Here is a 12,832-nt window from a genome sequence, read left to right on the forward strand (position 1 = left end):
CAGTTCGACCACCAATACTACCACCACCAGTACCACCAGTACCACCACCACTGGTACCACCAGTAGCACCAGTACCACCATTACCAATACCACCACCACCATTACCACCAGTACACCATCACCAGTGCCACCACCACAAGTACCACCAGTTCTACCACCCGTACCACCACCACCAGTAGTACCACCAGTACCACCACCAGTACCACCACAAGTACCACCACCACCAGTACTACCACTGCCAGTACCACCACCACCAGTACTTCCACCAGTATCACTGCCAGTACCACCACCAGTACAACCACCAGTACCAACAGAACCACTACAGTACCATTACCACCAGTATTAGTACTAGTTCTACCAGTACCACCACTAATACCACCAGTGCCACCACCAGTAACAGAACAGCCACTACCAGTACCACCACTGCCGTCACCACTACCACCAGCACCACTGCCACCAGTTTCACCACCAGTACCATCACAGTACTACAACCACCAGTACTACCACAGTACTATCATCAACAGTACCACCACCACTACCACCATTACCACCACCAGTACCACCACCACCACCGCTTCCAGTACCAACACCACCAGTACTACCACTAGTACCACCACCACCAGTTGTACCAGTACCACTACCAATATCACCAGAACCAGTACAACCAGTAGCACCACAAGTATTACCACCACCACGAGTACCACAACCACTGGTACCACCAGTCCCACCACCAGTGCCAGTACACCACCAGTACCAACACCACCACCACTTCCAGTACCACCACCACCAGTACTACTACCACCGCCACCACCAGTACCACCACTACCAATACCACCAGTACCACCAACAGTACCATCAATACCACCACCAGTCCCATCAGTACCACCACTACCACCAGTGCCACCACCACCAGTACTTCCACCACCAGTGCAACCACCACCACAGGTACTACCGCCACCCGTTCCACCACCAGTACCGCCACCAACCATTACCACCAGTACACCATCACCAGTGCCACCACCACAAGTACCACCAGTACCACCACGAAAAGCACCACCACCAGTTTCACCACCAATACTACCAACAGTACCACCACCGCCACCAGTACTACCACCACTAGTACCACTACCACCAGTACCAGTTCCACCAGTACCACTACTACCAATACCACCAGTGCCTCCACCAGTATCACCAGCAGTACCAGTACCACCACAGTACAACCACCACAGTACTACCATCAACAGTACCACCACTACCACCAGTACCTCCACCCGTATCACCAGTACCAGTTCCACCAGAACCACCACCAATATCACCAGAACCAGTACAACCAGTACCACCACCAGTACTCCCACCACGAGTACCATGACCACTGGTACCACCAGTACCATTACCACCACCAGTCCCACCACCACCACCAGTACCACCACCACCGGTACCACCAGTAGCACCAGAACCACCACCACCAGTGCCACCACTGCCACCACCAGTACCACCACCACTACCACCAGTACCACCACCATGAGTACCAGTGCCACCACCACCGGTACCACCACCAGTGCCAGTACCACTGCCAGTACCACCACACCAGTACCAACACCACCACCACCACTTCCAGTACCACCACCACCAGTACTACCATAACCAGTGCCACCACCACTAGTCCCACCACCAGTCCCACCACCACCACCACCAGTCCCACCAATACCACTACCAGCAAAACCAGTATCACCACCACCGGTACCACCAGAACCACCGCCAGTGCCACCATTCCCAGGACCACCACCAACAGTGCCACCACCACCATCAGTACTACCACCACCAGTGCAACCACCACACCACAAGTCTACCGCCACCCGTTCCACCACCTGTACCGCCACCAGTCCCACCAATACCACTACCAGCAACACCAGTATCACCACCACCGGTACCACCAGTAGCACCAGAACCACCACCACCAATACCACCACCCCCAGTGCCACCACTCCCAGGACCACCACCACTGCCACCACCACTACCACCAGTACCACCACCATGAGTACCAGTACCACCAGTCCCACCACCAGTGCCACCACCAGTGCCAGTAACACTGCCACAATTACCACCACCAGTACAAACACCACCACCACTTCCAGCACCACCACCACCAGTACTACCATCACCAGTGCCACCACCACCAGTCCCACCAATACCACTGCCAGCAACACCAGTATCACCACCACCGGTACCACCAGTAGCACCAGAACCACCACCACCAATACCACCACCCCCAGTGCTACCACTCCCAGGACCACCACCACTGCCACCACCACTACCACCATGAGTACCAGTACCACCAGTCCCACCACCAGTGCCACCACCAGTGCCAGTAACACTGCCACGATTACCACCACCAGTACCAACACCACCACCACTTCCAGCACCACCACCACCAGTACTACCATCACCAGTCCCACCACCACCAGTCCCACCAATACCACTGCCAGCAACACCAGTATCACCACCACCGGTACCACCAGAACCACCACCACCCCCAGTACCACCACAGAACTACCATCAACAGTACCACCACCACTACCACCACCAATATCACCAGAGCCAGAACAACCAGTACCACCACCAGTACCACCACCAGTACCACCAGAACCACCACAGTACCACCAGTATTAGTACTAGTTCTACCAGTACCACCACCAATACCACCAGTGCCACCACCAGTAGTATCGCCAGTACCCCCACCAGTACTACTACCACCGCCACCACCAGTACCAGTTCCACCAGTGCCACCACCACCAGTACTACCACCACCAGTACCACCACCACCAGTACCACTACCACCACCAGTACCATCAGTAGCACCATGAGTACCACCACCACCCATACCACCAGTAACACCACAACCAGTACCAGTTCCACCAGTACCACTACAATCCACTACCAATACAACCAGTACTACCAGTGCCAGTACCACCACCATCAGTACCACCGCCATCAGTACCACCACCACTGGTACTACCAGTAGCACCAGTACCACCGCCAGTCCCACTACCACCAGTAGCACCACCACCGGTACCACAAATAGCACCAGTACCACCATCACCAGTACCACAAGTACCACCACAAATAGCACCACTACCACCACCACCAGTAGTACCACCACCACCAATACTACCACAAGTACCAGTACCACCAACAGTTTCACTACCAGTACCACCAGCACCACGAGAACCACCACCAGTACCACCAATACCACTACAACCAGTACTAGTTCTACCACCACCAGCACCACCAGTACTACCAGAACCACCACCAGTGCCATCACCACTACCAGTACCACTGCCACCACTACCACCTCCCCTACCACCACCAGTACCTCCACGACCAGTTCCACCACCAGTACTACCACTGCCAGTACCACGACTACCAGTACCACCACCAGTACCACCACCAGTCCCAGTACCACCACCAGTCCTATGACAACCTGTACCACCACCAGTACCTCCACTACTACCACCAGTACTGATACCACTAGTACCACTTCTACCAGTACCATTACCACTACCACCAGTAGCACCAGTACCCCCACCAGTTACACCACCAGTACTACCACCACCAGCACCACTGCCAATACCACCACCTCTACCACCAGTACCACCAACAGTACTACCACCTCCAGTACCACCCCCAATACTACCACCACCACCAGTGCGACAAGTAGCACTAGTACCACCACCTCTGTGCCAGTACCACCACCACCACTAGTACCACTACCAAAACGAGTACCACCACAAGTACCACCACCAGTACCACCACCACCAGTTACACCACCAATACTACCACCACCAGTACCACCAGCATCAATACCACTACTACCAGTACTACGAGTACCACCACCAGTACTACCACCGCCACCAGTAGCACCACCACCAGTACCACCACCACCGGTACCACCAGTAGCACTAGTACCGGTACCACCATCGCCAGTACCACCACCACCACCAATACCACCACCAACAGTACCACCACCACCGGTACAACACCACTGCCCCCAGTACCACCACCACCCCACTGCCACCACCACTACCACCACCACTTCTACCAGTATCAGTACCATTGCCTTTTAATATCACTTCAAGTATCACCGCCACTACCACCACCACCAGTTGTACCATCACCAGTACCACCCCCACCAGTACCACCAGTAGCACTAGTACTAGTATCATCACCAGTCCCACCCTCCCCACCAGTAATACCACCACCACCAGTTCCATCACCAGTACCACCGCCACCAGTACTACCTCCACTAGTACCACCACCAGGTGGCAATTCGTGGATTTGAAATGCAGTTTATAGATAATTGCCAGGATTTACTTTGATTTGTGCACCCAGGAAAGTAATGTCAATTTCTTATATGTGGGAACTGAATTGACTTCGGGATTTATGGACCCTAAAACATCAATCTCAGAAAATTGTTGTTCTTGATCACCTGCCCAAGAGGCTTCTTCATCTTACATTTGAGGATTTTTAGATTTGGATTACAGCATTTATTGTGGTTGTTCACGAACGTAAACACCTCACCTGTCAGTTGCATATTGAGTAGGTTAATGTAATATTTTCATAAATATGCCATTCATTTAAACACTATTTCCAATGTGGTGTTGAGATATGTATTTACATGCTCCCTGGTGAAGATAGAATTACTGAAACGCATTAGGGCTCGATTTAACAATTTGAAAACACGGCACATGAATAAATAAAAACATTTCTAAATAATAAGGAAGCCTTTAGGATCTGACTAATTTGATGAATAGTTGGATGAACGTTTGTGTTTAGTAAAGCAGTTTAATTTGGCATACTTGTGGAAGTGCACCTTACAACATTTCCCCAGTGGGACGTGTGCAGTGTGCTGCATCTATATATATATATTCAGTGAAAAAAACATAGGTTTCACACATGTTATAGTTAGCTGGACATTTTACTGATAAAAAACCAATGAAATTCCCCCGTTATAGTTAGTGCAGGCAACTATAACTCACGCGACCGCAATCCTCTGCTGATGCTAATACTGTATTTAGACACTTATTTGCCCATGTCTTCTTCCATTAAATTTTAGCTATACATATATTACAAATATTTTTTTTTCATAAAGACACATATGTCATCAGCAGAGGATTGCGGTCTCGTGAGTTATAGTTGCCTGCACTAACTATAACGGGGGAATTTCATTGGTTTTTTATCAGTAAAATGTCCAGCTAACTAGAACATGTGTGAAACCTATGGTTTTTTCACTGAATTTGCAAGGTTTTTTAAATGCTAATTCCTAACTATAACGTGTGTGAAACCTATGGTTTTTTCAGTGAATTTGTGCGATTTTTTAAATGCTACGTTACTTTACGCCATTCGTGGCGTGCGCGCCCACTTAACGCAGTTCGTTCCGTGCGCGGTGCCCTTCGCGCACCGCGCGCCTACTTTACGCAGTTAGTGCCGTGGATGGGCCATGTACGCACGATGCGCTTCGCGCACCGTGCGCACATGGAGGACATATTATGCGCTTCGCTGTGAAAGTTAAGCTTTTACATTTTCTATCTATCGGATATGCCATGCACAAATGGTGGCCTTCGGGCACCATTTGCACACGGAATGGGGAGAGTAAGGATAATTTCTTTTTTTTTGTTTTTTTTTACCGTACGCGTACGGTAAGCATAATCGGCGATTTTTCGTAAAAAACAAGAAAAATAATTTTTGCCTTTGGGGGAACTTTGGGGACCCATTAATCAAGGCTAGGTGGTTAGGAGCTGTCTAAACAGTCCCATTACGTTGTTTTTTTGCCTTTGATTTTCCTCACCCCTTAAGAGTGCGAGAGAGAAAATGGCGGCCGCCGCTTCCTGGTTTCGAACGATTCGAATGTTTACTAAGATCTAACAGCCAATCAGAATCGCGCTCGCGCACGTCACCGTACGCGTACGGTAAGCTTACCGTAAGCGCACCGTAAGCTGGCTCAGATATATATATATTGATTTAAATGCTATTTTCTCAGGAACTACTGAACAGATTTACACCAGACCTACAAAAGGCACTTCCTTGACCTGAGGACTATCTCTCTGCCAAATTTCAAGTAACTCTGTTCAGCCGTTCGGGCTGTAGCTGTGTCTAAAGGTCCTATGGAAAAATGCATGGGAAAAACGCGTTTTGGGACCCCCCTTTTTTCTCAGCCCCCGCTTGACGAATCCCCCCGAGACTTTCAGGGTAGGAGCGGAGCGTAGCGCCCCATTAGTTTTGAGAATTTCGCGAGGATTCGTTGACCGGCGCCAAAGTTATTCCAAATAGAATGTTGCGGATTTCCTATGGAAACAGGGTCCTAACTATAACCATCTACTGGCGACCGCCAGTAGATAATATAGATATATACAAGTACCACATTTTCATAAATGTGTGGCCATTTATACAATTTGTGCAGATGGGGACTGTGCATGTCTCACTGCATGTGTTGGCAATGTACACATCTTTGTGTTATATCTGTGTACTCATATGCAGAATATAGAGGTGTCTATCAGTGCATTTATTCCTACATGTGTTGTGTGCATTTTGACATTGTCTCTGACTTGCATTTTTATAATTCATACCTAGGATATGTAGTCTGTGCCCAAGTGTGCCTGTAGTGTTGCCTATGCAGCAGTGTATGTTGCCACATCGGCATGTAATTGGCTTTGCCAGTGCTTCACTAGATTCTCACCTGCTCTTCATTGCTCTAATACACTTCAATAGAGTTTCACCTTCCCATCACTGGCCCCATAGACTTCACTCGATGATCACTCATTGCACATCACTCTGGTAATTCACTTTACTGCAGTCTGAATCACTGCACATGACTGCCCTGTTATATAGTTCCCTCGAGTCTCACCAATGCATCACTGCCCTCACACACTTTGCTATAGTCTCACATACACATCACACCCCTCCTACACTTCACTAGGGTCTCAACTGCACATCACTGGGTGATCTCATAAACGTAAATGGAGTCTCACCTTTCCTTCAGTACCCTTATACAGTACATATGGAGTTTCACTCATTGCACATAACTTGGCTTCATTCACTTCATCAATCTCACTCGATTTGCGTACATTTAATAGCAGGGCAAACATAGATACTTGCTAGACGCCGTTGTTTTCTCCGTGGTGATTGCCGTTTTTAGGTCTCGCCTACGCAGCGCGCATGTGCTCCATAGGAGGGCCTTTAGCCGTTGCTCTGCTAATTTTCAAGCACACACTCGTGCTTGTGGCGGCATCCACCTTGCTGGAGCGAGCAGCGGCGCGCATGCTAATTGGCTGTTGCTCGCTCCCGCAAGGCGGATGGTGCCACAAGCACGAGTGTGCTTGAAAACAGTGCACGGCTCTCTCTCCTGAAACCAGCTGCTGTTACAAGTGCATTTGCATGCTCTTTTGCGGCCGCGCCACACTCCCTCACGCTTCCAGCCTTTCTATCTCTTGCTCCTTTCTCTCAATGTTTCACCCCCCTTGCCCCGTCGCTCTCATCCCTTCATTTAAGACCTGACGGATTCTCGGCATTTCCCAGTTGCACCCAATGCTGTTTTAGCCTTGCTGATTACTTTCATTCTCAGCCCCGCCCCGGCTCCAGAAAACAAAACTTTACCTTTTGTTTCTCGAGCAGCCAGGAAACCGAAACCGCCATTGGGCCTGGATTGAGGCCAGAGGCCCTGTATTCTGCTTGCTCCCCCGTCAGAGGCCTCTCTCTCCCTATCATCCAGACGCCCACAGGTTAGCATCTTGTGATTTTGGGAAAATCACTTAATCAAAATGTGTCAGTCTGTAATTCAACTGGTGCTCATGTAAAGCGCTCTGATTACCTTTGGGTCGAGTTTGCGCTATATAAAACGGGAAAAAAAAAGACTGCGTCACAACGGACTACAAGCCCACTAGAACAAAATTACTAGTTATTATGCGGTTCACAATAAAACTGTGTTTCCCTTGGTTCTGATGAGTGTAATTCCGAGACCTGTTTAAAACTACCTATTTTTTATATTCATTATCTGCATTTGAATTCTGTGTTTAACAGGTCACTAAACTCGCAACTCAAACTCACAACACACAACACTCTTGCTGAATCTTAAAGTGGACCTTCTTTTTCGAACGTTCGTGCCACAGCGCTGTGACATCACTGTGCCCTGGGGCTATAGCCAGGGCCATTGGAATTAAACGATTTTGCAGCTGCTGTGTTTCCTTATTATTATGGATTTGCCGCATAAACCATAATCTTCTGCATAATTTGCAGATGTACAAAAAAACTCAAACGGATCAAAAGTAACTAAAAATGCAGCAACACGCATGGCAGCTCAGTGAATGGCTCTTCGAAAGGTTGACCTGCCCTCTTTCTGTTGCTTGTTGCTCTATTTCGCTGTTAAACTGGAACTAATGAGATGAAACCTTTGCGCGGACAGATGTTAACCTGTGGGAAACTGACAAATTATGGATATAATGCTATTAAAAAATGTGCCACATTATGATGTATAATTTGACTTCTCTTGCTGCAATATTTAGTCACCCCTGGCATATTTGGTCCTCCCCTGCTGCCCTGTGACCTTGGCTATAGCACTGGGACTTGCCCGTCTGACTGTTCCACAGCGCCAATGACGTAATTATAAACTCTTCTTTAATCGGTGCTACTGCAATGTGACGTCTACGTCTCCCTTAATCCAAACCCTTAAAACTGCCCAGCACTTCTGACACACTAGTCCTAGCACCGCAGTTAAATATTTAACTTATTTTAGAGCCATCAATAAATGGTTTAAATCCTACCTTAAAGCTGTTATCAGTGGCGTGACTTATGCCTTTCCTTTTGTGACAATACACAGAGTTCCGTTGCTCCAGAACACTACACAGATGTCCCAAATTACCAAAAACAATGCAACACAGTAGGATTCATGAAACCTCCCACCAAAGCAGTACCATGAAAACCACAAGGTCTTACAACATATTGTGAATTAAAACCTGAACATGAAGCATCTGAAGGTACAATAGCTCACAGTCATCCAGCACAATATCCTTGGTGCAACAACATAAACTGTTGCATGGCTAAACACTTATAAGGTCCCAAAGGCGAGACCTATTGGCTATGCCAATGCTTGTTTCTTATTTTCACAGGGTGGATGCCTCGTCGTGCCCCCACTCCCCTCCACACTGTGCCCACAGGCATTTCGTCACCTACAACCGCAGCGCTGCTGGCGGCGAAATGTTATTCGACATAATAATATAGGATATATGGGTAATACAGTTAGTCTCCACGCTGAATTGATGTTCGGCCCATTAGTCCTGCCTCCCTTGAGCCAAGTATTCATGTTTACAAGGGGTAGTTGAATAAATGCAAGAGTGCAGGATGAATAACTGAGTACATGGATGATGAGTGGTTGAGTGCACGATAGAGGCATTTTATGTTGTAAGTGAAACCTTGTTTGGCCCTGCCGATGTATATTTTCATTGTAGTGACATCAGAACGGCCTCCCCTCTGTACCTGCTTACGCACCCCATTTGATCTATCCCCCCAGATCGCCCTTGATAGGTTGTGAATCCCTGTTACCTCCCGTGGCCAAGGTGTTGCCCTTGCCCATCGCCCCTTTGAAAACATGGTCGTTTTAACCTTCCTACCACACTGGCCTCCGTCAACCCAACCTGCTTTTCGCCGTGAACAGCGGATTACCCCACTCTGATTGATAGCTCATGTTCCTTGCTATCGTACACTGGTGCAGTAAAGGCACCGGGCTGGCTTAAATAGAAATATAAGTGAGCGTGCAAACTGTGTAAATAACATTTCTATGCTTTCCTGACTTTTACTTAGATTGTATTATTCTTTTGTTTATTTGAATTGTGCCACTATTTGAAGAACTTTGTCAATGATGGGAATCTCAGTCTTTCGACCTGGGAATCAAGCCGGGTTTTGGGTGAAAGGCCTTTATCTGTAAATGAATTTGCCCAAACAAATTTCAGCACATTGTTTCGAATTAAAGAGCATTTCATTTCTTTTTAGCCAAAAATGTGAACAATGGTTTAAAACATTGAACTGTAATCATTGAGCTGTTCATTTATGTTTTTTACCTTATGTAATAACCAAGGTCGTATTTTTTTTAGGCAAGATCATGGAAATGTAATGCAGCCTTCACCCAAGGATAACAGTGGGAGTCATGGTTCTCCAATAAGCGGAAAATTGGAAGGCATCTTTTTCAGCTGCAACACCGAGTTTAACACTGGCAAACCCCCACAAGATTCACCTTATGGAAGGTACAGGGTTGAAATTCCAGCTGAAAAACTGTTTCACCCGAATACTAATTTATACTTTGGAGACTTATACTGTATGTACACAGCCTATCATTATGTAATTCTCGTTATCGCCCCGATGGGATCCCCAGGCGATGAATTCTGCAAGCAACGCCTTCCACTTCTGAATATGAATGATAATAAATTCCTGACCTGCAACGAAGAAGATGGTGTCCTGGTTTATCATCATGCCCAGGATGTTATTTTGGAAGTCATTTTTACTGACCCTGTTGATCTTTCCATTGGCAAAGTTGCAGAAATTATTGGCCACCAGTTAATGAGTCTGTCGACTGCGAATGCAAAGAAAGATCCTAGTTGCAAAACCTGCAACATTAGTGTTGGACGCTAAGACCTGTGTTGATCCATCCGGGAGCAACTGATCATCTGTTATCTAGTTTTATCATCAGACATTTTCTTCAGAAGCATGCAAGATGCAGCTGTCACCAAATGCAAGCACCAATTTTAAGACTTCTTAGCAACATTTTAGCCATTTTCTTTTATACTCAAAAATTTGTGAAGTTGCCACTGCTTTACTATAACATTTTCTTGTTTGTTTCTGTCCGTCATTTAAAATTAGATGCTGCAATTTTGTGTCTTTTGCCAAACATAACAAACATCCATATTGACTGCTTTTGCAAAATGAAAATGATTCTGGCTTAAGAGAGTTTAAGCAGCTATTAAGTTTAATCTACTAAAATATTGGGATAAACCAGAACAGCATGAAAAATTGTAATTGCAGCATGAATTAATTCTCAACGCCTAGAAATGTCAGCACTTCCAATTTGTTGCTTGACCGTGTTACATGTTATTTATATTAGCTAAAAGGAAACAAATACTGTGTTTCAGTATGATAAATATTATAGAAAAATATTTTATTTGTACTGTTGTATAAAATATTTACAATCATTTAGAATATATAGAACACCTCTGAACAGCAATTGTATACATCATAAACCATTCTTCCCTTATCAAAGATGTAGACTGTAAACTTCAATTGTTGTGTATCTTTTCCTCTTACTAAGATGATTTCAATTAAAGCAAATTACTGAAGGAGCTTATTCTAATGTTTAAGAAATTCAAAATTATCAGTTCAGTACAATGAAATAAGGAATCTTAATACAAATAAAAGTTCATTTTCAAGTGGTCACCATTGTTCTTTTCTACTAAATGGTTGGAAATGTGTACTCATTTAAAATATCATGCGTTCACACTACATACTTTTAAATACAAATGAGAGTGTAAAGTGACAAATACAAAGAATTATTTAAGATACAAAATATTGTAGTCATTTTCTGGAATGGAAATTGGCACTTTAGCAGCTCTTTATACTCTATACATGCATTCACTTTTCCATTTTAACTAGCAAAGAAACAATGCAATACATCATCTTTCCATCAAATCCGGTCTATACCAAGGCCATTTAGAATGATGTTTATGATAAAAGTAAAGAACAAATATATATAATCCTAGTGTAAAAATATTTAATATTTCTTTTTAACATTCAGTGTTCATTTGTGTAATAATATTGTCATAATCAATCTCAACATAAAATATACTTTTTCTTCGTTCTTCAATATCATCTTTGGTGAAAACAGAAAGAAAATATCCACGTTACATTTTATAAGGTATGTGCTTCAAGATCAGCTTTGGTAATACATTACACTAAGCTTCTTAACATATTAAGCAAATTCAAGTGACATTCAATGGTTAATGCAAAAATAACAGCTTGTATGAAAAACTATAACATAATTTTATTTTCCTTGGCTGTGACAAGAATTTGATGACATCAAAACTAATGATGTCTGTCATTATGCCTCACTTTAAGGGGAAACCTATTTACAGTGGTTGTTGCTTTCTACTTGTTGCCCTTCTTTCTTTCCATTAAAGTGCATATCAATGTGTCTGAGAATGTGCAAAAATACCTCAAAGTTAATGTGTGTCTCATTTAACAATACTGAATATTGTTTGTATTCACAATCCTTAAATAGTTTTAGAAACATCTTGTTTGTTGATAAGAACCTCTAATAATCTAAGCTTTGCTTTAATTTGCTTATATTCACAGTATTCCTCAGCCATTGGAATGCGATCTTCTTTTTGTGCACTCCTGAAAAGGAAACAGAGAATATTTTAAGTAGAATTTAAAAAGGCTATCCATAACATAATTCATATAACTATTTAGGTAAACGCCAATATAAAGTGTATTGTCCACTCCATAAAAAAGAGGTCTTGAGCAGTTTGCCTATTGTTAAACAAATACATTGGATAATGTTACTTACAGCTATGATGGGAAATATAAAAAATACCATGTATATTTGAAACATTTTCGCTTAACCAAAGTATTGTAAGCCACTTTTTGCTGACATTAGGGCATATCGGAGTTCTCTCTTGCCCAGCAACCTGCTTACTCTCATGCATTTCAGCAATAATTTGATCCCCTGAATCATGAGTGGTCTATACAGTTTTGAGTCCCGCAAGACGCCCTTTTAGCTATCTGTAGGCGCAATCCA

At 45.0% G+C, this 12,832-nt stretch overlaps 2 protein-coding genes across 5 annotated transcripts in view; one reads left to right on the forward strand and one right to left on the reverse strand.

Moving 5' to 3' along the window:
- The window catches only part of PHYHIPL (phytanoyl-CoA 2-hydroxylase interacting protein like), a 427,793-nt gene extending 416,323 nt beyond the window's left edge, over positions 1 to 11,470 (forward strand). For all 3 annotated transcript variants that reach the window (XM_085604812.1, XM_085604804.1, XM_085604821.1), the window contains exon 5: positions 10,140 to 11,470. In XM_085604812.1, coding sequence (XP_085460938.1) covers positions 10,140 to 10,674 — 535 coding nt within the window. In that variant the 3' untranslated portion in view covers positions 10,675 to 11,470. The remainder of the gene's footprint in view (positions 1 to 10,139) is intronic.
- FAM13C (family with sequence similarity 13 member C) overlaps positions 11,181 to 12,832 on the reverse strand; it is an 841,555-nt gene continuing 839,903 nt past the window's right edge. For both annotated transcript variants that reach the window (XM_085604789.1, XM_085604792.1), the window contains one exon: positions 11,181 to 12,429. In XM_085604789.1, the coding sequence (XP_085460915.1) occupies positions 12,306 to 12,429 (124 nt within the window). In that variant the 3' untranslated portion in view covers positions 11,181 to 12,305. The remainder of the gene's footprint in view (positions 12,430 to 12,832) is intronic.

Source organism: Triturus cristatus, chromosome 1_2 (genome assembly GCF_964204655.1).
Source record: "Triturus cristatus chromosome 1_2, aTriCri1.1, whole genome shotgun sequence".
Taxonomy (NCBI): Eukaryota; Metazoa; Chordata; class Amphibia; order Caudata; family Salamandridae; genus Triturus; species Triturus cristatus.